At 46.4% G+C, this 23,676-nt stretch overlaps 1 protein-coding gene across 1 annotated transcript in view; it reads left to right on the top strand.

The window, feature by feature from the left end:
• TASOR2 (transcription activation suppressor family member 2) overlaps positions 1-23,676 on the top strand; it is a 39,342-nt gene that overhangs the window by 5,611 nt on the left and 10,055 nt on the right. The window contains exons 7-13 of the mRNA XM_080810534.1: positions 1,141-1,213; positions 1,311-1,373; positions 4,680-5,402; positions 8,986-9,228; positions 12,450-13,332; positions 14,938-15,367; positions 18,147-22,013. Coding sequence (XP_080666660.1) covers positions 1,141-1,213; positions 1,311-1,373; positions 4,680-5,402; positions 8,986-9,228; positions 12,450-13,332; positions 14,938-15,367; positions 18,147-22,013 — 6,282 coding nt within the window. The remainder of the gene's footprint in view (positions 1-1,140; positions 1,214-1,310; positions 1,374-4,679; positions 5,403-8,985; positions 9,229-12,449; positions 13,333-14,937; positions 15,368-18,146; positions 22,014-23,676) is intronic.

Raw genomic sequence — 23,676 nt, 5'->3', positions numbered from 1 at the left:
CAGAATTATACCTGCAATTTACTAGATACCAAAGCTCTGTGTATATATAACTTCTGGTGTATTTATTCAGTAATTCTTTCTTTAGTCCCTTCTGTGCATCAGAAGCACAGATACAAATACAGTCCCTACCATCAAAGAATGTGTAAGACTGGAGGAAACAAAACAGAAACTGTCAGGTGCCCAGGGGCTATCACAGAAGCCTGTGAAGTGATTATTCCTGTGGATGTAATCATCGGAAGTCTTTTTTCATACTTTGTTATTGATTAATGCGTTGATTTCTCATATTTGTAGGCTTTATGACCTATCAATCTTTGAAATAGAATGTTTTCTCACTGTATTCTAAAAAAAATGGTGTATTTTGTTTAGGTTTCTTTTTTAACTGAAAAATTACTATATGAATATTGGATTTTCTTTTTGTTATGGACATACTTTTGAGATGGTGATGAATGGAAAAGCTGTTATCTTTATGATTTACAATGGCAGATTTTAGGTAACTTCCCCACTATCTGGGGGAAAATTCCCAGAGTTACTGGAAACATGAAAATTTTAGGATTTTTTTTTTCCTTGAACTCCAGATTCCCCTGAAGACTGTTGTAGAGGGAAACAAGAAGAATTTATTTTCATCTGCATCTCGTGTTGCCACAGGACCTAATTATGTTATTTTCTATTATTTTCTTCTCTTACAATGCAGTAGAAAGGATTATTTTATTGGATGGTGTCTTCCAGTCTTGAGTTCCAGGATTCTGTGATATTTTTTGTGTAAACTTGAGCTTAAATCGCTAATCCCAAGTCTGAGTCACCTTGAACGTGTAGTGGCTGAATGTAACAGATTGACTACTTGGACAGCAGTATGAAATGTCAAGCATCTTAATGAAAAAACTGAAGTGTCGTTTCTAATCGATTTGTTACATAGTTGAACACTGCGCTAAAACCAGCCCTGATGTTCCGGTTCTTATATGTAGCTCAGGGCCAAGATTATTTGAGCAGTTCAGGAATTTGCAGTTTCTGTTACTGGGGACAAAATTTCTCCTGATTCTCACAAACACTAACATTTCAAGAATTGTTTTGCAGAGTGTGGTAGAGGGAGAAGGAGAGAGGGACTGAACCTTTTCCACTTTTTTTGTTCCCCCAATGTTTAAGGCAATCATCAAATGCTTAGAAGATCGGGGGCTTTTCATCTTATTTACCTCGTCAGCCTTAATACCAGAAACAAGTAAGGACAACTTTTTTGAAAAACTATTTTTCAGTATGTTCCTTTTTGTTTTATAAGATCAACAGCCTAACTTTCTTACGATGTTCACTCTGTGTAGATTTGAGAGATACACAGATGGGTCTGCGCGGGTTGCATTTATTCCATCCGTCCCCTCCAGCAGGTAAGGACACGCGCAGTCTGGGGGATGTTTTTCAGTCTTCATCGTGACTTCTTGGCAACACTTGACCGGCTAACTGTTTTCTGCTTTGAAGTCACTCTCTTTTAACCTCCCTGGGTGATCCCTCTTTATCTCCTCTGCACTCCTGGCCTTTCCTCTGAGCTTCACATGCCCAAACTCAGGTGCCTGTTGACACGTTCACTTCGATGTCTCAGGTGATCCTCAAATTCAGCACGCCCTGAGGGGAACTCCCTGCGAGTTAACAGCAGAAGCTGGGGGATTGGGTCATCACCATCGACCTAGCAGATGGGACCTGCACAGACACAGCTCCCGCTGTCCAGGCGCCTCCTCTCCTTCCCCTTCGTCCGCTGAAGTTGAGCCCTGTGGGACCACGGATTGGCTCATGGGGGCAAAAAAACGTTACTCCTGCAGTGTATAAATAGGTGTAACTGCGGTATTGAAATTTCAGAGGGCGATCAGGAAACCGAGTCTGAAAGGGCTCTGCGGCAGGGGGAGATAAGGACTAAAATCAGAGAAGCACCCCTTGAGCCTGTTACTCTGTGTGTCAGGTCCCCTTAATATCGCATCCTTGCTTCCTGCCACCGCTCTTTCCTCAGTGCGACCTCCGGGCTTATCAGTAGTATCATTTCAGTGTATCTTTGTATAATTATTTAATGCTTGCCTTTCTTGTAGTTTACTGTATCCCTGTCACCTACTGGTGCCAGGCAGCTGAAAAATAGCAAATGTCGGGGCCCTTCTGATTCAGTTGGAAGCGCATAGGACTCTTGATCTCAGGATTGTGAGTTCAAGCCCCGTGTTGGGTGTAGAGAGTACTAAAAAAAAGTAAATAAGCTTAAAAAAAAAAATAACAGATGTTTGCTGAACAAATAAGTGAAAGTAAATGAGTCACTTCTTTTTGTCCTGTAAGGATATTTCCTTCATATTTTATATTCACACTGTATATCTTTTTTTTTTTAAAGGTTTTATTTATTTGACAGAGAGATCGCAAGTAGGCAGAGAGGCAGGGGGTTGGCGATGGGGGGAAGCAGGCTCCCGGCTGAGCAGAGAGCCCAATGCAGGGCTCGATCCCAGGACTCTGAGATCATGACCTGAGCAGAAGGCAGAGGCTCAACCCACTGAGCCACCCAGGTGCCCCCACATTGTATATCTTTAAACACAAAGTCATATATAGCATTTATAAAGCTACAACCAATACAAAAATGTTTTTAAAGTTGATTTGTTAGAAATTGTGTTCAGTTACTCAAAGCAGAGAACTGTACTGTCCTGGGCATCATTTTGGACGAAGACCGACATTACCAGGTATAAGAACATAACGGCAGTAGCTCTGTGCCCTTCTCAAGCTCTGCCATGTCGCTGTTATTCCAGGGCTGGCTGGCTCAGTGCCTCTGACAGCAGGTCTGCGCATGAGGGCTGCACAGAGCAGACGGACTGAAACCAGGCTTTGTCCATGGTCAGACAGCAGTCTCCTGAGCTGCCTTCCAGTGCCGATCCCACACTGCCCCCCTCTCCTGCGAGAGCTCAGACTTCATCCTTATTTTTATTTTTTTAAATTTTTAAAATTTTTTTTAAAGATTTTATTTATTTATTTATCTGACAGACAGAGATCACAAGTAGGCAGAGAGGCAGGCAGAGAGAGAGGAAGAAGCAGGCTCCCTGCAGAGCAGGGAGCCCGATGCAGGGCTTGATCCCAGGACCCTGGGATCATGACCGGAGCCGAAGGCAGAAGCTTTAACCCACTGAGCCACCCAGGCGCCCCCATCCTTATTTTTAAACATACTTCCAGCCAAATGAGGAACACTGGTCCCCACCCCACCAACAGTGGTGCAGCACAGGGCTCCTAACAGTGCCCAGTGGATGGTTGCACTACTCTGCTCACATCCTCCTCTGTGGTCCTTGAGATACGTGGGAGCATTCAGAGGTTCAGAACCATGGGGGATTGTTTTCTTTTAAAGATTTTTATTGATTTATTTGACAGAGACACAGCGAGAGAGGGAACACAAGCAGGGGGAGTTGCAGAGAGAGAGGGAGACGCAGGCTCCCTGCTGACCAGGGAGCCTGATGCAGGGCTCGATTCCAGGACCTCAGGATCATGACCCAGGCTGAAAGCAGATGCTCAATGACTGAGCCACCCAGGCGGCCCTTGTGGTGGTTTTAAATGCACACTTTGCCTAGCAGACTTTAAAAAGTTCCTTTTTGTAGATTTGTTAAGTTTATTACAAATTACTCTGCTTCCTTCTTGAGATACCTTCTTGAAATAACGAGGTTGTCTAGAAAAATACTACTTGATTTTGAACCGTTCTATATAAGAACTTTTTTATATGTTTCCTTCACTTGTTACTTTTTAAATGATGAACTACTCAAAGAAAGGGATCTTTATTTTAATGTCTAGCTACATTTTCCTGTTTATTCTTATTTGCTCTTCTTTTCCTTTTCATAATACAGGCTCAAGGTCAAGTGTATTCAGCTAGGACTCACTTGGTGTTTCTTAATTTTGCAGTTACTTTTTCTTTAAAAAGAGTGGCATGACTCAGTTCAGTTCAATAGACGCGAGGCCTTTGTCATCTGCGGTTTTTTTTTTCCTTAAGATTTTATTTATTTGACAGAGACAAAGAGCACAGTAGGCAGAGCGGCAGGGAGAGGGAGAGGGAGAAGCAAGCTCCCTTGCTCAGCAAGGAGTCGGGGCTGGACTCAGTCCCAGGACCCTGGGATCATGACCTGAGCTGAAGGCAGACGCTTAACTGACTGAGCCACCCAGACGCCCCATCTCTGTTTTTTGTTTTTTGTTTTTTTAATCTAAGAGTTACTGATGTTAAAGATTTTACTTTCTGTAGGTCAGTAAGTTTGCATTGTAACTTTTTAAAAAGAATTTGAAGTAAGTTAAATAAGGTACAGATAAAATAAGACTGATTTTAAAATCAGGAAATGAGCATTGAAAATACTTTAAAGCAAATCTGCGATGGCCCCTGAGCTCATGCTGGGTTCCTGGTCAGATGAGCTGGAGCTGTCTTCCTCACTCTAACCCAGTGGCCGCTCTGGAATCACTCATTTTTGGTTCGCGAGTATGCGTGCGTGTGTGAGAGTGATTTCATGTAAATAGATACATATATCCATTAAATGTACCCATAGGTCTTCTGTTAATTGCCAGTTAAGTTCCCATCTGAAACACTACCATATTTAACCATCCCATAGTCTTGTAACCTAAAACATCTTCTTCCTGCATGCTTTTGTAAAATTGGGGGGAAAAAAAAGATAAAACTTGAGGTTTGAATGTATGTGTATATGTTTTAGGGCTGAAAGAATTGAAAGATGAAGATGACATCTCATCGAAGGTGACACCTGTTATACCTGCCCTGAATTGTGCCCTGCTAGAAGCAAAGAAGTCATTTACTGAAGAAGGAGTCTGTCCAAACACACTAGTAAAGCATAGTTTCCAAGAACTGTGCAAGGCAGGCAAAGGCCCTCCGTTGACTGCTGCTTCCCAAGATGGAATTCAAGAGACTGCATTCTTTGGCCAACTGTCCAATGGCTTTGACTTGGTTCCTCCAGCAGAAAAGTGCCCTTTACAGTCTTTAACTCAGTTGAAGTCTTATTTTTCAGATCCCAGTGGGTACGTTTTGGAAGTGTCTGCTGCGTTAGATTTCTTGGCAGAGCGTCCTCAGTCCCCTTGCATCTCAGATGGAGTTTGTGATGCCGGGTTTTCTTTAGTTATGACTCCAGATCCTGAATTTCTTGACTCCGAGGTGGAAGTAAGAAAAGAAACTGAAACCAAAAAGAATCCTGAAGAAATGTTTAAAGCCAGGCGGGGAGCTCTGGTTCCGTTAAGTGCAGCATCAAACCTGAGAGTTCAGCCTAAGAGAAAGGCAAGCACGCCGCCCGCTGTGCAGAGCAAAAGGGTGAACTTGTGCCGTCCCTTCCCCAAAAGAAATCCCGCCGGAGTGGGGAGCAAGGGTTCGAACTCTCCAACAACTCTCAAGTTAGTTAAAGGACCGTTGCTTCCGAAAAGAAAAAGAGGTAAGTACGATTTCTGTGGGCTATGAAATGAGCATTAGTAGTAGCCGTGGTGCTCTCAGCACGGGTCCTGTGTGATGGCGTGCCCCCAGCTGGGCAGTATCGTGTAGAAGTTTGTTGGAAACACCCACATTTCTCTCTGGGGCATTTGTGTACTTGAGAAGCACCGATCTAGATGGCAGATGAAGATCAAGAAATAGGAAAAACTGTAAGATACCTCACAAGCCCCCTCACTGAAGGCTCCTGTTCCATTAGTAAAGTGGTTCCAGCCTTCACTCACTCGTTTACACTGCATTCTAGGCCGTGGTGGCTCAGTGTCCGAGCTGTCCTGGGAAGAAGGAGAGGGTCTTCAACGTCCAGGCTCCCCAAGCGCGGCGGGAAGCGAAAACCGGTAGTGTGCGCTTGTGTAAAGAGGGAAAGTGAATGCTGGACTCTCCAAACCTAAAGCAGTCTGGGGCAAGACTTCCTGTCCTTTGTGTGTTGTGTATCAGACTTTGAAAAATAGTCACCTGGATCCTGCCATAGACCTATTGAAACAGGCCTAGAGACCTGTATGTTGACACAGTTCTACAAATGGCTTGTTGCCCCCGTCAGTCGAGCGAGAACCAGAGTCTAGAGCCACTTAGTGTCTAGTCAGATGCGCCGAGGCAAACACAGCGCAGCAAACCACGTGATTCTGGCTTAGAGTCGTCTTAGCTCTGTGTAGTGTAGTTTGCTTAGAAGCAGGGAACCACATGCTTCGTGGCCCCTTACAGAAGGGGTCAACCCGCTGTGGCACAGGCCCCCCAAGCGTTTACCTGTTGTCTCTGGCCACTGCACACCTGCTGACAGACGTGAGCAGCTGTGACTGAGACCAAAGCTGAAAGTGCGTGCTGGCAGCCCTCCACAGAGAAGGCGTGCTCACCGGACACATAGTGTTTGGATTTAGAAATGTTGGTGTCTACAGAGGAAAACATCAGGGCTATGTAGATCCTCAGGATTCTAGATAATCCAGGCTGTGCCAGGCGGTTTAACAGACAGTTATTTCTGGCTTACTGTAGCTTGAGAGATGAGGCGTGTGTGTGCACTCGCACACACGTGTGAGGGTGACAGCAGGCACGGCGGCATAGAGTGGTGACTCAGACTGTACAGCTGCTTCCGAGTGCGCTCCCGGCCGGCCGTTGCTGGGTTTCCGCTGCACACGAACCAGTTTCCTCCGAGCTGCCGGATAGTCTCTCATCAGCGTACATGTTGTCACTGTCTCTCTAGTGGTGTTAATTTCATCCCTGTAAGAAGTGTTTTATGTCACACAGTCTAGTGCGTGCAAAAAGTACATGATTCACTGAAACAAAAATTTCAAAGAACATTCACCCCAACTGTGCATAGTGCAATCTAGCATGTTCTCTTCTGTTTCATTGAAGAAAGGATTCCGGTTGCAACCCATTAAACTTATTTTACAGTCCACCAATGAATTGTGCCTGCAAGTTTGAGAAACATGGCATTGACTGATGCAAATGGTCCCTGTAGGGTCACCTTGTTCCGTGTTTCTCTTTCCCTCCCAGACGTGGCCGTGTGCAGTGTTCCCGCCTGTGCAGCTGCCGGGAGCCTCCGCTAGCTCTTGGTCCTCTCATCTTATTTTCTTTCTCTTCTCAATTTAGTCTGAACTGTTTTCCTACTTGATTTATATTTTGCCTTTTTTGTGCTAAAAATTTTAGAAAATAGCTGGAGTAGAACGAGAAGTCTTGAAAACGAAATACATGTTGCCTTTTTACTTGTAACAGTTGAGTAGGGAGGACAGGAATTAGACCGGGGGAAGTGTACCACATTAAGAGATGGGTGAGCTTTTTTTTTTTTTTTAAACACTCCTTTCTCAAATTCCCAAAGGAAATGAAATTGGTCTCTTTTCTACATTTCACTAACAGTCATCACACCTTACTAAACTAGTATCATGTTCCGTTTTCTCAATTAGAAATACAGTTGATCCTTGAACAGCATGGGCTTCAGGGGCACCAACCGACCCCGATGCAGTGGAAAGATCTCTATAGCTTTTGTGTCCCCAAACTTAATTCCTGAGGACCTCCTGTTGACCGGGAGCTCACTGATAATACAAGTCACTGGTTGACACGACTCTCTATGTCTTATATATTATATATTGTATTCTTACAATTATGTAAACTGGGAAAAAAAGAAAATGCTATAAGAAAATCACAAGACGGGTTGCCCCTTGGATGGCTCAGCCGGTTTAAGCATCCAACTCTTGATTTCAACTCAGGTCATGATCTCAGGGTCAGGAGATCAAGCCCCGCTCAGCAGGGAGTCCGCTTGAGATTCTCTCTCTCCTTCCTCTGCACCACGCCCCCTCGCTCTCACTTGCACTCTTTCTGTCTCTCAAATAAATAAATAAAATCTTCCCAAAAAAATCACAAGGTGGGGGGGCGCCTGGATGGTGCAGTCGGTTAAGCATGTGACCCTTGATTTCGGCTCAGGTCATGATCGTGGTCGTGGGATTGAGCCCCACAATGGGCTCTGCACTTAGTGCAGAGTCTGCGTAAGACTCTCTCCCTTTCCCCTCTACCCCCATCCCTCCACACATGCATGTGCGCTCACTCAAATAATACATCTTTAAAAAGAAACTCATAAGGAAGATAATACATTTACAGCAGTGTACTTAGATTTATTAAAAAGGAATCCGTTCAAACCTTGTTGTTCAAGGGTCAACTGTAGTGTTTTCTGTACAACATAATTTTAAAATATTTACCAACACTTGTGTGATATTTTTATTGATATCTTTCGGACTAAATTTTTTGGTGGCAACAGCTGAAAGTAAGAAAACTTTTCAAAGGGAACATTTCTTACCTTTTTTTTTTAAACTCTTAAAAGGTTGAAACACTTTCTGTTGTCAAATTAGCAGGGTAGTTATGAGGTTTTTTCTTCGTACTTGCCTCCTAGCTGTTCCCTTCCGTGTGAGAAGCAAAGCGAAGCACCTTGTAAGAGTGATGAGCCGTCATGAGGGACTTGTAGGCAGTTAAATCAGGTGAAGGCTTCTTCAGTGGACCTTCCTCTGTCCGCTCTGTAAAGATGATCTTTCCAGTGGTGCTAAGACTTGGATATTTAGGAATAGTCAAGTGAAGTCTGGAAGTTGGTTCTTTATGAATATATAGTCTCTTCTCTGCAGTGCAGTTGCAATTTCATCTATATTACCTCGTGGGAGCTGTGTCGTTTTCCATAGATTGAATTCTCCGCTCCCCAGTGCAGTGAACTACCTTCTTCAGCCTTCACCTGCCCCATCAGTCAGGAAAGATTATGGAGACCTTTTTTTGCTTTAGTTAAGTCATGTCTTGTTTTTATAAAGTTAATACTCTGACATTCTTCTTCACCTGACAGGCTATAGTCTGACGCTTAGAAAAATCCTATTTTTACATTTATCTGCGATCTTTTAACTTAAAAAAAAAAAATCTTTTAATGAAATACCCCGAATTTATATTTTCTTCTCTATTGCTAAAGTTACCCCCCTCCCCGTGAAAACAAAAGAAGTCAAAGGAGAGGCTGTTGCTGACAAATATTGGAGCCCCCTACCCCTTGAAACACGGTATGTTTTCTACATAAGGTGCTGACGTGCTGGCTGCACACTTTGTACAGACAACCAAATTGGATAGGAAAAACCAAGACGCTCCCATTTCTAACGATGCTCCAGTGACAACGAATGCTAAAAGGGCAAGGAAACAAGAGAAATCTCCAGTCAGAACTGTCCCAAGGCCTAAGCCGCCCGTGAAGAAATCTCCGCCAAAGCAGAGGGTAAATCTAGTAAAAGACAATCAGAATCCCAGAATCAGGAGGCAGCCACAACCCGGTAAGAAACTCTCTTCCTTCGACTTAAACACCGCAGTGCGGACTAGTTGAGATCGCAAGACAATGTATTGACATAATCTAAGAACAGCTGAAATTTACCAACAGTTCCTGCTATTTCCTTGAGTTCGGACGCTAAATGGGCTATGTAGGTGGGCTTCCTGTTGTAAATAAATCCGTTACGGGCAGGTTCAGGCCTTCACAAAATAGACCCTGCATTTTAGCTTGCATGAAGCCTGAATGTGAGCGGTCTGCGAGAGTGTCAGGGTAGAGAGGCTTTCTTGAACTAAATGCACACAGACAGTAGCTGACAATATTTTTCTGGGCCATAATCAGTTTAAAAAGTAGAAGGTGATGAGTTTATGTGTCCAAAGGGAGTTAGAGATTATTGAAGACACTCAGTAATCCAGAACCCTGTGTTTGGTTTTAAAAGGCATTAGATGAATTTTAAAAGCAGTTTTACTTTCCTAGTTTTGCTTCAGTGAATAATAAAGTTTAGTTGTATGAATAAATGCCTGACTGCTCCAGTTCCGTATTTTCAACTGCCAGACAGAAAGCCCCTCTGTCCCCGTAGACTTCACCTCCCACGCAGATGCACGTGGTGTCCCCGTCCTATCTCCCTCGCGTCTGTGTGTGTGTGCAGCGTGTTGTTTCCAGCCTGCGGCGTCTCTAACTCTACTTCATTTTCTGTATTGAGGCCTGCTGGGTGCATGTGGGTGGTTTTTCTTGTTTTAACAAAATGTAATGTCCTCATACCTTTGTATACCTATCAATTTTCTGTCTAATTCTGCTTTCTCCCTCACCTATTTTTAGATTTTTAAAAAAATTCACGGTTAGTGGGAATTTAGAAAACATTGTTTTGCTGGGGTATGGTATTATGGATAACTGTGGTTTTTTTCTCAGTTTCTTTCATATTGTTTTATGACAGAAGGATTTTTTGTGCGTTTTGTTTGGTTTTCGATGAGTGACAGTTTTTTTTTAAGAGCTTGTCCTGTGAATTGAAAACTCAGTGTTGCGGTTTTGAGACACACACCTACCAAATGCAAACTCCGCTCATCTCTTGGGTGGTTCATAAGGAGGCCTTGCCCACACCTCCCCTCCTCCCTCCTACTGTTTCTCGCTCGCTCGGTGTATCCCTGCCCTGCCACGTACTCTGCACTTCCCCACATGCTTTGCCCGATTTCTGCTCTGTGCACTTGCCCTCCAGCACATTCTGCACAGTGAGGTCCTGCCTCCAGTGGCCTTTCCCGATTTTCTGATCTTCACTCCACTCTCTGTTTCTTTCGTCCCTTCTGGGTTTTTGAGAACACTGTGGAACCAAGTCCATACTCCTCCCTAATCATTTGATGTGTCTTGGTCCTGTCTTTCCAATTGAATTTGTAATTTGATTACAAATGAAATTGTAAACATTATGAATGAATTTGTAAACATTATGAGCGTAGATACACATATAAATGCCTGTGTGCTTAGCTGTGTCATTCCAATTATTTGTACCGAATTGGTACAAATATTTGTAGATATTTGTAGACTAATGGATTCATGGGAGGAATGCAGTTGGGTATTGGCAGAAAGGTGCGCCCAGAAAATGAAAAGTTTTTAAAATATGTGTTCCGAATCAGGCTGGTTTGTATTATAAACATCTGTATTTATTGTGCAGCCACATGTAGAGTTAAAATGTTAAGATTGCCACCTTTTAAATATCTTAATTTTTCTTTTATTTCTTAGTCACCTGTACTAATCTGTTTCATTTCTGATACTTCAAGTACAGAATTTAGAGAAAGCTCATTTTTGTTACTGAAACGAATAGTTTTCTGCCCTTTTTAAAGTTTTCAGCATAGCTTTTCTTTATTGAACTCTGTATTTTTTATATATTTTATTTGGTGTTGCCTTGTATTTTTTAAGAGATGATCAGTATTCTGTTTTTAACTGATTGAGAACTTCTAATAAGTCAGTAATTCAGTGATTGACCTGAGACACATATTTGTTAAAATGAAGCTTTTTTCTTCAGTGTGATGTTCTTTATATCAGGCTTTACTTATAAATGATACCCTGTGGAAGAGTCATAATATTAACGACAATGGAATGTAATTAGTGTGAATAAACACACTTTCATGTTTCCAGTAGATCCATGGGGCTGGTGAGGTGATTCTGCTTTGGGTCATTCTTTTCTACTTAATCCCGTTGAGTTTTGCTGTTTTACGTAAGCGGACAGTGGTTGATTACTTATATCCTTCCCACCACACACACACACCTTCTCATTCTGCTTGATGACCTCACACGCCAGGGTTTTCTCTTTAAATGGATTAGTCATTGGCCTTTGCAGGCAGGTTAATAATTCATGTGAGACCTGCTGCCGATGTTATAAAGAAGAACACAGTTGGCTTTTCTGTCCCTGCACGTGCTGCGGGGAATCGATGCCTAGTGTTGTTGTGAACTTTGTCCTTCATGATAGCAGCATCTCAGGAGGCCGGACTGCCTTCCTGAGAATGCAGGTGGGCCACGGTGGAAGATTGGTTTTCTGCTCAAAGGCAGGTGGGTGGACTGGATCACCTGCAGGAAGGAGAATTATCAATAGACAAGGAGATTTGCTATTTGCAGACAGAGGAGAGGAAATATTTTCAGTACAGAAATTAAAGTTTTAGGTGATGAAATTGGTGATTCTGAATGATCTTACGACTCTTCTGATTTTTTGTGTGTGTCATTACATGCTGTAATGAACCATCAATATGGTGAAAAGTTGTTTCTAGTTTGAACTTAGGTGATTTCTCTAACAAAGCACTTGTTAAGGGGCACGCTTTCTGAAAGTGTGTTAACATACGATATTCTACAGTTCATACTTAGAAATTCTTATGTTCTCATTACATTGTAAGCTAAGGACAGGCCTCTCATTTTTTATTCTTTTTTTTCCCCCTCTGTATATTTCTCTAGCTGAGCAGTGTACCTTGTATGTAGTTCAGCACCTGCCTTTCGGAAGGCGATTTCTTTTTAAATCTGTATGCGCAGTCCTTAAGATTTGTTCCCGAGGTAAATACCTTACATTAGAACTGGCAGTTGGAAGAAACCTGTCTGATAGTAAAATCTCAACATATAATCTGTGTAACCTCTCCAGAGGTCCTTCTTGAATATATCGACTTAACCCCTGATTTTCGCTAAGCCATAGTCGTAATATCGCGGAGAAAGTATACGGCCGTCAAATGTTACATGTCTTTTCCTTTTCTACTGAAGCAAAAGGAGAAGCTGGTTCACAGCTTCCATCAGAAATCTCGTCGGTTGGCCAGGAGGATGTTATTAGCACCGAGGCAGCTCCGACGGAAGACAGCTCGGTGACTCTGAGAGATCTGCCTGACAACTCCATGGTCACCTGTGACTCCCAAGCCCTGAATATGCTAGCTGACCTGGCACTGAGTGCCGCTACTTCTGCCACGCCGCCATCTGAGCCCAGACACTTGCCCTCCTCCTCCTCTGAATCACCGCAGAACGATGCTTTGCTTTCTAAAGAACATTCTGTACGTGGTACATCTGACCATGAATATCACAGAGGAGTTAAAAATCAAAAGGGTGGACTGTTACCTAAGCCCGCCTCTGAGAAGAAGAGTAGTCCGGCGTCCGACTGCCCCGTCAGCCAAGAGGAGGAGAGCTTGGCTCCCACCAGTCTGGCCCCCGTGGTAGTCCCATCAGCCCTGCCCGAGGAGACACCAGAAATTCATGACGCAAGCCAAAGCTCTTTCGTTGCCGTGGAACATTCCTATGCCCTGCTCCTTGCGGAGCATTCGAAGAGACATCTACAGCAGAGAGGGATCCCCAGCCCTGCCTTCGCCAAGAACGGCCCCAAAGGCCCCGAAGCGGGAACCCCAGTGGGGAAAGTGATGCCGTTCCGGCACCAGCAGAGCACCTCCCCGCTGCAGAAGCTGTGCGAGGACCCGGCACTCAAGCGCAGGGCTAGGCTGCCGTCCTCCAGCCTGAGAGACTCCCGTTGCTCTCATACCGTGTTCAGCTGTGACGGCTCCTACAAGGTCACTTTCAAATGTGACGCGGAATATGTATTCAGCTTGGACAGCAAATATACCAACAACCCCCTGGAGAAGACCGTCATCAGAGCACTACATGGGTAAGTAGGAGGACGCTCCGTGAAGTGGACATGATGTTGGTGTTGAGATGAGCACCGTGTCAGACGTTGTGTCAGACGTTGGGGAAAGAGAGGTTCTGTAGTGAATCCGGTAACTTAGTGGTATCAGGCAGGCGTGGCTACTGACAACCAAGAAAATGACACTGGTTTTGCCGCTGTCGGTGGTCCCATGGAGACCTTTTGCAAGCTGACATCGGCCCTGTGAACAGCTTTCCATTTTGAGATGTTCCTACATAAGCCTTTGTGGTCTTTGAATTACAATATTTAAGTGAGATCTTAATGTAAAATCGTGAGAGAAATAATGCTTTACAGACTGAATTCTGGAAGAAACATTTCAAGATTTACTTCTGCTTTGTTAAGCTGGTCAGGTTGTTCTGAGTGAGCAGGTTTACATGGGGTTGTTCTGTGAAGCCTTAAGGGGCCGAGGCAGGGACAGCAGAGGGACTGGAAGCACGGGCTTTGGAGTGTGGGCTGAAGTGGGGGTGAGCACAGGTTCTCCCACTCACCTGGCTTCTGTGACCTGGAAGAGGTTCCTGTGCTTCTCGGTCTTGACTGTGGGGACAGCTTATCTAGGGACCTCACTGAGGTGCAGATTGTGACTCAAGTCGGTTTGGGACGGGGCCTGCGAGTCTGCATTTCTAACATTTCCAGGGGATGCCCGTGGAGGTCGGCCGTCCGTGGGGAACCCTTTGAGTACGAGTTAGTAAGAGCTACAGGTCAGGCTGCTGTGTGCCTGAGGGTTTTGCGCAGTGACTGGCCCCTGCTAGTAAGTGCTAGCCGTTACTGTTCGCAAGGAGCCTCGCGGCTGGGAGTGGCACTCAGCTACCTCTCTGTGGAGTGTTCCCGAGGAGCGACTCAGTCCTATGAGACTTCTCTCCACGCACTGGTTACCAGCTCGCACTCACGGGAGCACACACTTAACGTTCCCATCTACTTGGGGTCATTCCTTAACCTTCATCCTGCTTAACTGAAGCCCAGCTCTGCAACCCTCTGACTCTTCTCATTGCTCCTCTCTGCTAACACTTTTCCCGGGCCAGGGGCCAGAGATGTGTTCTCCCTGTGTGGTTTCAGGAGATTTTCCAGGACTATCATGTGAAAATAGTGTAGTTCTGCTGAATTGCCTGCAGAGATATTTTAATTTTTAGACTTTCCAGTTATTAGAAGAGACACACACACATAGAAAAGAAATGAGTTGGCCAGGCTTGGCAGAAATGAGCATTTGGGTGGTTGCTGGAGCCATTATTCACTTAATAGGTATATTGTGTCCAGACAGGGCTAGAGTGGAGTAAAAGAAAAATCCTAGACCAGGACCCCGGAGACCTGTGTTCCATTCGTGGCTCTACTACATAAGGGTTTTATGATCTAAAAGAAGTTACCTTTCAAAGCTCTGATTTCCAGTTCCCTCTTCTGCCTCTGTTAAGTGAGGGGATTAGATTCACTGTCATTATTTGTTACTTTAACCTCATTTTTATCTTATTCATTGTTTTATGTTCACGTATTTTTAATATAAAAATGAGCACCTTAAAACTAAGATTAAAATCACCAGTTTCAGTGATTTTTTTGCATGTTTTCTCTTTAAAATCTCAGGCCCTGGAACACTGACTTGCCTGATAATGTGGAAGAAGTGAAGCTTTTACTTCACATGTGGGTAGCTCTGTTTTACAGCAATCAAAACAAAGTCCTACGGTCATCCCGAAAAGTGGTAGAACACAGCAACCCAGCAAAATATGTGTCTATAAATAGCACATTAGAATCTTTTGAATTCGGTGAAATCGAGGAGTCCTCCAGCGTGGAAAGATGTTCTGTAGACCCTCTGTTGGAGACCAGCGAAACTCCCAGAGGTCATGCTGCCGATGTGTCCTTCCCCGACACGGACTCCTTGCTTCCCTTCATGAAACCACCGCCCACAGGAGGCTTGGAGTTCTGGGTGCAGAATGAACAGAAAGACACGTTTGCCGGAGAAGGTCATCCAGATCCCCCAGAAAGCCAGAATTTCATTTATTCTTGTCATAACGAGGTAAGTAAAACCCAACACTCTACGTGCTGACATTTTTGAAGGAATTTCTCTTTTTTCCTTGATGTAAAATCACATTCAAAAGTGCCATTGGTTTCTTTTAGGAAGGTGGATTCTCTGTATCTATGTCAAGGATAAATAATACCAAAAACTTAGTTTCCATAAATGTTGCTCTGGATTGTCTGCAGGTGGAGATTTTCTCCATCCTGACTGAAGAAGCAGACGTAGAAACAGACCATGGGGGTCACATGGGTCTGGGGCCAGCCATAATGGTATCACTTCTTAGCTGTATAATTTGGGGCAAATTACTTATTCTCTCTGAGCATACCGTCTTATCCTTTAAAAGAGGTAAATAATACCTGTTGTTACTTAGAATAGTTCTTTGGTTTGTTTTTTATTTGAGAGAGCAGGAGCAGGGTGGGGGGTGCAGAGAGAGAGGGAGAAGCAGACTCCCTACTGAGCAAGGAGCCTGACACAGGGCTCGATCCCAGGACCGCGACATCGTGACATCATAACCTGAGCCAAAGGCAGACGCTTCACCGACTGAGCCACTCAGACACCGTAGAATAGTTTTTAAGGATCAAGTGCAATAATAAATATTAGAAGTCTTTGATAAACCTCAAACTGAAATGGAATATTTAAAAATTATTTGTGAAAACAAATGCTGGAACAGAAAGTACAATGCCAGGCTCCCCTAGGTATTTATAAATATGGAAAATATATTTTGTTTCCTCCATGGTTCTCACCTAATGTTCAGCAACAGCAGATCATCACATTTTAACTGGAGCGGATAAAAGAGTTGTATCAAAAGTCTGTGAGGAAACGGACTGACAAAACATGGGCCTCTTTAAGGTTTCAGTGTCCCTCTCTTCCAGAATACTTTTGCCGTGGTTTGGGCGCTGCAGTGCCTGGTTTAACATTGAGTCGACAGCATTTCTGTACTTGGGATTACTTGGGGAATTGTGGGTCCAGGGGCAAGCCTCATCTCTACCTTAGAATAAGAAAATAAAGTTTAGAAGACTGTTTACTACCCGATAAAGTATTTTTTGTTGTTTTAATCTGTAATTAGCTGTCATCATTACTAATTCTAGAAATGGTGTTTTTGCAAATGTGAAACCAAGTATTGAGAAGTAGAAAGACTATTAAAATTAATTTCTGTAGCGTATACTTGAGTTTTTTCCCATCATCTCCTTGGCTGCTATGCCTGTACTTGAAAGGCGTGTACACAGGCACTATCCCCTGCACCTTCCCCACGTGGGCGTACTAGGTGTGAAGAACGCTTCAGCACCACAGGCATGAGAAACCATTGACATGTTGCTCTTAGTCATGTGTTTGATTTTGTGTGTGAGTAAAAAGAACCAAATAAAATAAAAAGTTCTTTATGTTTAAACACATTATACTTCACCAGTAGTTAAAAAAAGGAAGTATCGGGCACCAGGGTGCCTCAGTGGGTTAAGCCTCTGCCTTTGGCCCTGGTCATAATCTCAGGGTCCTGGTATCGAGCCCCGCATCGGGCTCTCTGCTCAACGGGGAGTCCGCTTCCTCCTCTCTCTCTGCCTGCCTCTCTGCCTCCTTGTGATCTCTGTCAAATAAATAAATAAAATCTTTTTAAATAGTGTCCATACACACACAGGAAGCTGGTGACAATTTGCATTTCACTAAGTTCTCAGGCACGGTGAGATCGGCAGCCACGTTGTGACTGAAGGGTCACGGGAAGGTTTCAGAATGACTTTTACTATCAAGACTTTCCTGTGCTTTGTGTCTGGTCAGTCAGTTCCTCTTAAAATGGAGTCTTCGCTCTACCCTGCTGTGTATGTGGGTCAGTGCCTTTCTGTAAGACAGAAGGGCTTTTTAACGGATTCGAAGCCTAGGTCTTGACTTCCAGCATGATCGCCTGAAGGCGTGGCAGGAAATCTGTGACCAATAATGTTCCAAAAATTACAGGTGTATGGTCAGTGACGATCAGTCCATTTTACCACATTCTGGACAAGACCATGCTTCAGCCTTAAAACAGCCTGTTCATGAGGTCATCGGAATGTCCAGAGATTTTCTGCTAATGTTTAACCTAAATCCTTCCTGCAGTCCTTTTGGTTCGGTTCGGCAATGCAGGCTGCACTGTTTTCTGTTCTGTTGAGTTGGAGGCAGTAAAACGAGACCTGACCTCCAGTTACAAGCAAAGAAGATGGCTGAGGAGTAGACCTTTATTTACCAGAATGGAGGCTGACACCTCGGAAGAACTGCCTATCAGTCCTACTTCATGCAAGGGATCCTAATGTACTCTTTCCTCATGGGAAAGTTCCAGATGGCAGTGTATTTTATTCTGATTGAAAGCTGGTGTTTAAGTTGTTCTTGGCTTTAAAAACTATCTTTTAATCTTAAAAAAAAGCACTTAAAACTGAGTCCTTTTTTCTCTAGTATTGCATTTCTGCATCAGGCGGTGCTGGTTAGCAAACAGGCTGCACTTTCAGGTCTTTGTGTTGTCATTGGTCTGGCTGCTTTTCTTCCCAAAAGGCAATTAAAAAAAAGAAAAAAAGGCTATGCAGTTGAAGGTTTGAAGCTCTCATTTGTGTGTATATTTATTTAGAGAAAAATTCCTATTTGGGGCTGTTGGAAGTATCTAAAAAGAGAGCAACTTGCTTGATTTCTACCCTGTGATAGTCTTTAAAATTAGAAGATTCGAAAGGACAAACTGACACCGATTCTCGTCCACTCTGTTCTTCTCCACACGTAAACGTGAAAAAAGAGTCTGTTTGACTCTTGATTTTTCTTTTTGTCATTTCAGATCATTGGGGAAGAAGCTGAACGAGGCCCATCAGATGAGCTGGAGACTTCCGATCTTGTTCTTGCTAGTATTGGAAGTACCCAAGCTAATGGACCTGCCATTCCCGGCGAAGACAAAACCTTTGAGCCACTTGATAGCACAGGAGCGACTCACAACGATACTGTCACACAGACCACATTCAGCAGGGCTTATGATGGGCTCAGCGGTCCACCGGTGATCTGTCAAAAATCTGCGTACGGTGCCCTTGACAGCGCGGGGGATGTCTTCCATGCAGCGGTGCACACAGAACCCAGTGCTCTCCAGGGCCTCATCCGGCAGAGCGGCCCCCTGAGCGGAGACTGTCAGCCTGCCCTGGAGAGGAAGGATGATCCAGAGTATGTGATGATTAATCTGGAACCAGTTACCTTCACTTTTGAAAAAAGTACCTACGTCCCAGTACAGACAGACGTCCCAGTACAGACAGACGTCCCAGTACAGACAGACGTCGTAAATAGAGGCGGCGAACCGACAGGCTTTCATCCGGAGTGGATTACACCAGTGTCACCTACCGGGAGTCTGAGGTGTCCTGCGTCTGCTTTTGAAGAGGCACAAACACAAGGCCTTAGGGACTGTCCCTCTCCCACAGTGTCCAAGCAGAAAGGTACTAAGTACCTTTGCGCCTCCTCACTGAGCGGAGAGGCACCTGCAGAAGAAGTGTGTTTGCCTCCAAAAGAGATTCCCGTTCCATCCGGCAGCTCGGTGGTGGCGGAGGCGTTGTCGTCGGTTGAAGGTTCTAGTTATCCATCACCTGGAGAAGAGACGAAGCCCTCTCAAGAGCTTTTCCTGCACACCCCGAGTCTCCTTGGCATATCTGCGGAGGAGATCATAGAGCCGTCCCAGGTGGAAGACGCGGTCTCGCCGGCCGCCTCTGCCACCTCAGGTCATGGTTCCACGCGTGACCGCGCTCCGGCGGCGGGTGGCGCCGCAGACGGCTCCCCGGAGCCGGTGCCCGACGGGCGCGGGCTGAAGAGTGAGCAGAGGAACTTTGAATCCTTTCGTACCGCTTTTACCAAACAAACCAGCCTCTCGGGGAGCAGAGAGGAGTCCACCCTGGAGTTCTCAGAGGAGGATTCCGACATCGACCTCACTCTCACAATATCGCCACCCACCAGCCCCAGAGAAGAGGTGCCGGCGGGGGGAGGGGGGGAGGCCCCCATGGCAAGCTTGGAACTTCAGGACGCGACTGAAGAGATCATTGGGCCAGAAGAGGTGACTGTCCTAGAAAACCCAGAGGTAGATTCTGCGAATTATACCTCCATGTTCCCTACGATGCCTGAGAAGTCGTTAGAAAGTAAGGAGAGAAAAGGTGATAATTTACAGACCGTGACCTTAATACTTTCTAAAGAAACTTGCGCCCTTGAGATCGCAGAGGAAGTGAATGTCACCTCAGACTTTCCTTTTGCTTCTTTAATTGAAGAAGTGTCACCAGCTTCCAGTCCTGACCGCCAAGATCCAGTCGAAGCAGCACATCCACCTCAGGCCTTGTCTCTGTGTGGGCTCCAGCTGGCCAGTACACTGGGTGAGGGAAATGACAGATTCTCCCGGATCGAGTCGGTAAACTTAGCCTTGACGGAGAAAGAACGTTCTTTTGTTGGTCCTACTCATCCGGTGGGACAAGATAACTTACCTGGAGTACAACAGATGCAGCTCTGTGCTGAGATGCCTGTCGTAGGAAGTAAGCATCCAGAAAGAAGAGACGGCTCTCTGACCCTGCCTGGTGAACTAACTGAGGAGATTGGCCCAGGGGAGCATGGCGAGGGTTTCTCTTTCTCAGAAGAGCTGCCCTTCTGTGCTGCGGAGCCGAGCCAGCCTGCCTCAGCTGCCAGATACGGAGAGGATGTCAAGCTTTCTCTAGAAAAACTGGTGCCATCAGGAAACCCACAGCCGCCAGTTAGCGTACAAAACAGGAATTTCAGTTCTCTTGTCTCGGAGACCAGTGAGCCTCCGTGTAGTCCTACAAAGATGACTGAAAATAAGTCTTTGGCGGACACATTTGTTTCTACAACTGCTCCAAGTGGTACAGTGAACGTGTCACTAAAACAGCAGACCAGTCCTGAAAGTATCGGGAATCATCTCTTCAGCGGTGGCGTGAAGACCGATGAAGGCCTTTACCTGCAGGCTCGGTCCTTGAGCTCTTGCTCAGCTGGTGGAGCTGATACACAGACGTGTGGGCGCTCAGAGAGCCCCAGACTTGCTTTTCCCTCGGACGGGGCTGCCTTACCCCACTGTCCCAGACCCACGGACACAGAGACCGGGGTCCAGACACAGGAAATCCCCGTGGTCAAAATGGCCAGTTTGCTTAAGAACAGTGATGCTGCGGCCAGGTTGCATGAAGAAGCCACAGATCTAGGAGGTGTTGACTCCCAGTCACGTGCCACATCTCCGGAAGACAAGCCAGACACGATTCATGTGCTGCAGGGTAGGGCAGTGTGTGAAACAAAAGATCTGAACGCTGGGCTTTTCCCCATGTGTGTACCTGCGGATTCACACCATAAAACAGCCATCACTGGGGAAAATACCAGTAGAGAGCCTTGTGCTTCCGTTGTTCCCCCGACGCGTGCCCCTCCTGTTTGTGAAGTCTCTGAAGAGCAGACAGCAAGTCAGGGCTCTGCTGAGGGGCTCAGAGCCAAGGAGGACTCGGGGACCGTGGGTGGAGACGTGGATGTCAGTGTGAATTCGGAGATCCAGTATGAGCCGCTTTCTGGAGAGTCTGATCAGGACTCTTGCGGGGGCTGTAGAACTCCCAAATCAGAGGTAGAGAGTTCCTGCCCTTTGAGGTGTAGTCAAACCAAGAAAGAAGAAGATACTTCGAAAGTTGATGATGACTCTTTCCTGAGCCTAAATAACAGTGATAATGAAGACTGGGGCTACTCTCCCCCTGCCCCAGGGCTGGAGACGGGCGCTGCTCCCAGACACTGGCGCGTTGGGTTCAAGAAAGAAGACAGGTATGTGCCCTCGTATATCCAGATCCGAGACCTCCACGGCATCCCCAGGACTTACGCTAATTTCACCATAACTAAAGAGCTGACAGATACCACGAGGACTTTGCACAGCCTGAGGCGGCACCCCAATTTCACTGCAAAGTGTGGCTTGCTCAGCTCCTGGACAAACACCTGGCAGGTGGCAGATGACCTCACCCAGAACACTTTGGATCTGGAGTATCTGCGTTTTGCACATAAGCTCAAACAGACTGTAAAGAAGGGAGATTCTCAGCCTTCTGCCTCCTCCACCAGTGTCTTTGCGAAGGAGCCCCCTGTCCAGATCGGTGCCGGAGCTTTCCCTCCGACGAGAGTACCCGAGTCCCCGGCTCTGCAGCTCGCGCCCCGGAGCCGGAGTCCCCTCGTGGTAACGGTGGTGCACTCGGGCGCCCGGCCACAGAGCCCGCGCGGGCGAGGCCACGCGGCCGGCAGCTGGGACGGTTCTTCCTTGTGGCAGGAGAGCGGTGGCCCCGGTCGAAACCCGCGGGCCGATTCCGAGAGCAGCCAGACGGCTTCCTTCCACCTCAACAGACTGAGGTACAACACGAGTTTCAAAGAATCCCGGAACGATATTTCGCTTATCCTCAGCGAATACGCCGAATTCAACAAGGTGGTGGCGAATAGCAAGCCGGCGGGGTTCCCGGGCAGGGAGTGCGGCGGGGCCCCTGGGGAGGCCGCCCGCGAGCCGCGCGCCACCGTCCCGCGGGCGGCCTCCTACGAGGACCTGGTCACGGACCTGTGCGCCAGCTTGCACGTCAGGCTCATGAGCGTGGTCAAGGAGGCCTGCCGGAGCCCCTGCCTCTTCTACCTCGTGGAGACCGAAGACCCGTCGTTCTCTGTGAGAACAAAGGTACGGTGCCCGCCGCCTCGAGCGCGCGCGACCCCCGTCGCCGTGGGACGTGGCCTCGGAGCTCGCGCGGTCCGCATTCTTGGCTCCAGAGAGAAGGGACGGGACGGGGCCTCGGGGTCCGACAGCCCCGTCTTCACCCGCACGCTGGCTGCTCCGCCGCGGCGGTCCCGGGCCCCGCGTTGGTCCGGCGGCCGCGTCCCCTGCGCTTGTCGCGTCTCTCGGTTTTCCTCAGGCTGGAGGAGTTCCTCTGCCGTTTGTGAGCTTTGCTGACCGGGACAGGGTGGAAGAGTGCGGGCCGGTGACGTGAGGGTTTGCTCCCGAGTTCCGCGGGATTTCTGCATTTTCGGTGAAAATAGCCACGTCCGCTGTTCTCCTCAGTGCGGCACGGGAGGCGGCACACGCGCTGCCTTGTCCCATCGCTGTGTATCCGTGTCTTTTGTGTGAAGATGGTTTCTGCCAGGTTCCTCCGCCTCCAGTGTAAAGTTAACAAATAACTTTACAGTAATTAATTTATTATTATAAAGGAATTATTATTTGTAATAATATATTAATGATATGTTATAAATTTATCATTTATTTATTATTCATAATTATTAATGCTTATTTGCGGGTGGGGAGGTAGACTAGGATATATATAAATACCCCATTCTTCATCGGACTTTCACACCCCACCCCCCCCACCCCCCCCCCCGGTTAATATCCATTGACGATTCTTGCCTAAAGCAGCTGTTGCTAATGTGGTGGGGGTTGAATTCCGTCTTCCTCGCACGTTTATTAGTGGGCGGTGTGCAGGGGAGAGCTTTCCCGTCTCCCCCACTTGCTTATCTCTACCCCGTGGACCTGCGCTCCATGTTCGTTTACTTGGAATTACCGTCCAGGCCCTCATGTGTGTTCATCACAGGTGTCGTAGGTGTCGCAGGTGTCACAGGTGTCGCAGCTGTGCTCCCTACCCCCGCCTCCCAGCTTCCCGGCCGGTGACCAGGAGTGTGTTCCCTGCAGCTCAGAGTCTGTTTCCTGGTTTGTTTCTCTCTTTTTTTTTTTTTCCCTTTGCGTGTTTGTTTTGTTTCTTAAACCCCATAGATGAGTGAGATCCTGAGGTACTTCTCCTTCTTGGACGGATTCACTTCACTCAGCGTCATGCCCGCAGGCTCCCCCGCGTCGTGGACCGTGGCCAGATTTCATGGCGGAGTCGCACCCCGTGTGCACGTGCGTCCGCACACCCCCTACCCGTTCACGTGTCCCCGGATGGTTGGGCTGCTTCGTAATTTGGCTGTTGGAGATAATGCTACAGTAAACATAGGGTGCATGTGTCCCTTTGATTTAGTGGTTTTGTGTTCTGTAGGTGAATACCCAGTAGTGAGATTGCTGGATCGTAGGGCAGTCCTAGGTCGAACTTTCTACAGAGCCTCCTTAACTGTCTTCCAGAGTGGCCGCTCCACTTGGCGTTCCCACCAGCCGGCACGAGGGCTCCCCTTTCTCCACATCCTCGCCAGCACTTTTTTCTTGTGGGGTTATTTTTTAAGGTTTTTATTATTATTAACTTAGTTAATCTCAACACCCAATATGGGGTTCAAACTCACAACCCCAAGGTCAAGAGTTGCACAGCCCTCCTGCTGAGCCAGCCAGTCCTCCCTCTTGTGTTGTTGAGTTCAGCCATTCTGAC

Source organism: Martes martes (genome assembly GCF_963455335.1).
Source record: "Martes martes genome assembly, chromosome: 8".
NCBI lineage: Eukaryota > Metazoa > Chordata > Mammalia > Carnivora > Mustelidae > Martes > Martes martes.
The sequence above is the reverse complement of the archived record's forward strand: the minus strand, read 5'-3'. Positions and strand labels throughout refer to the sequence as shown.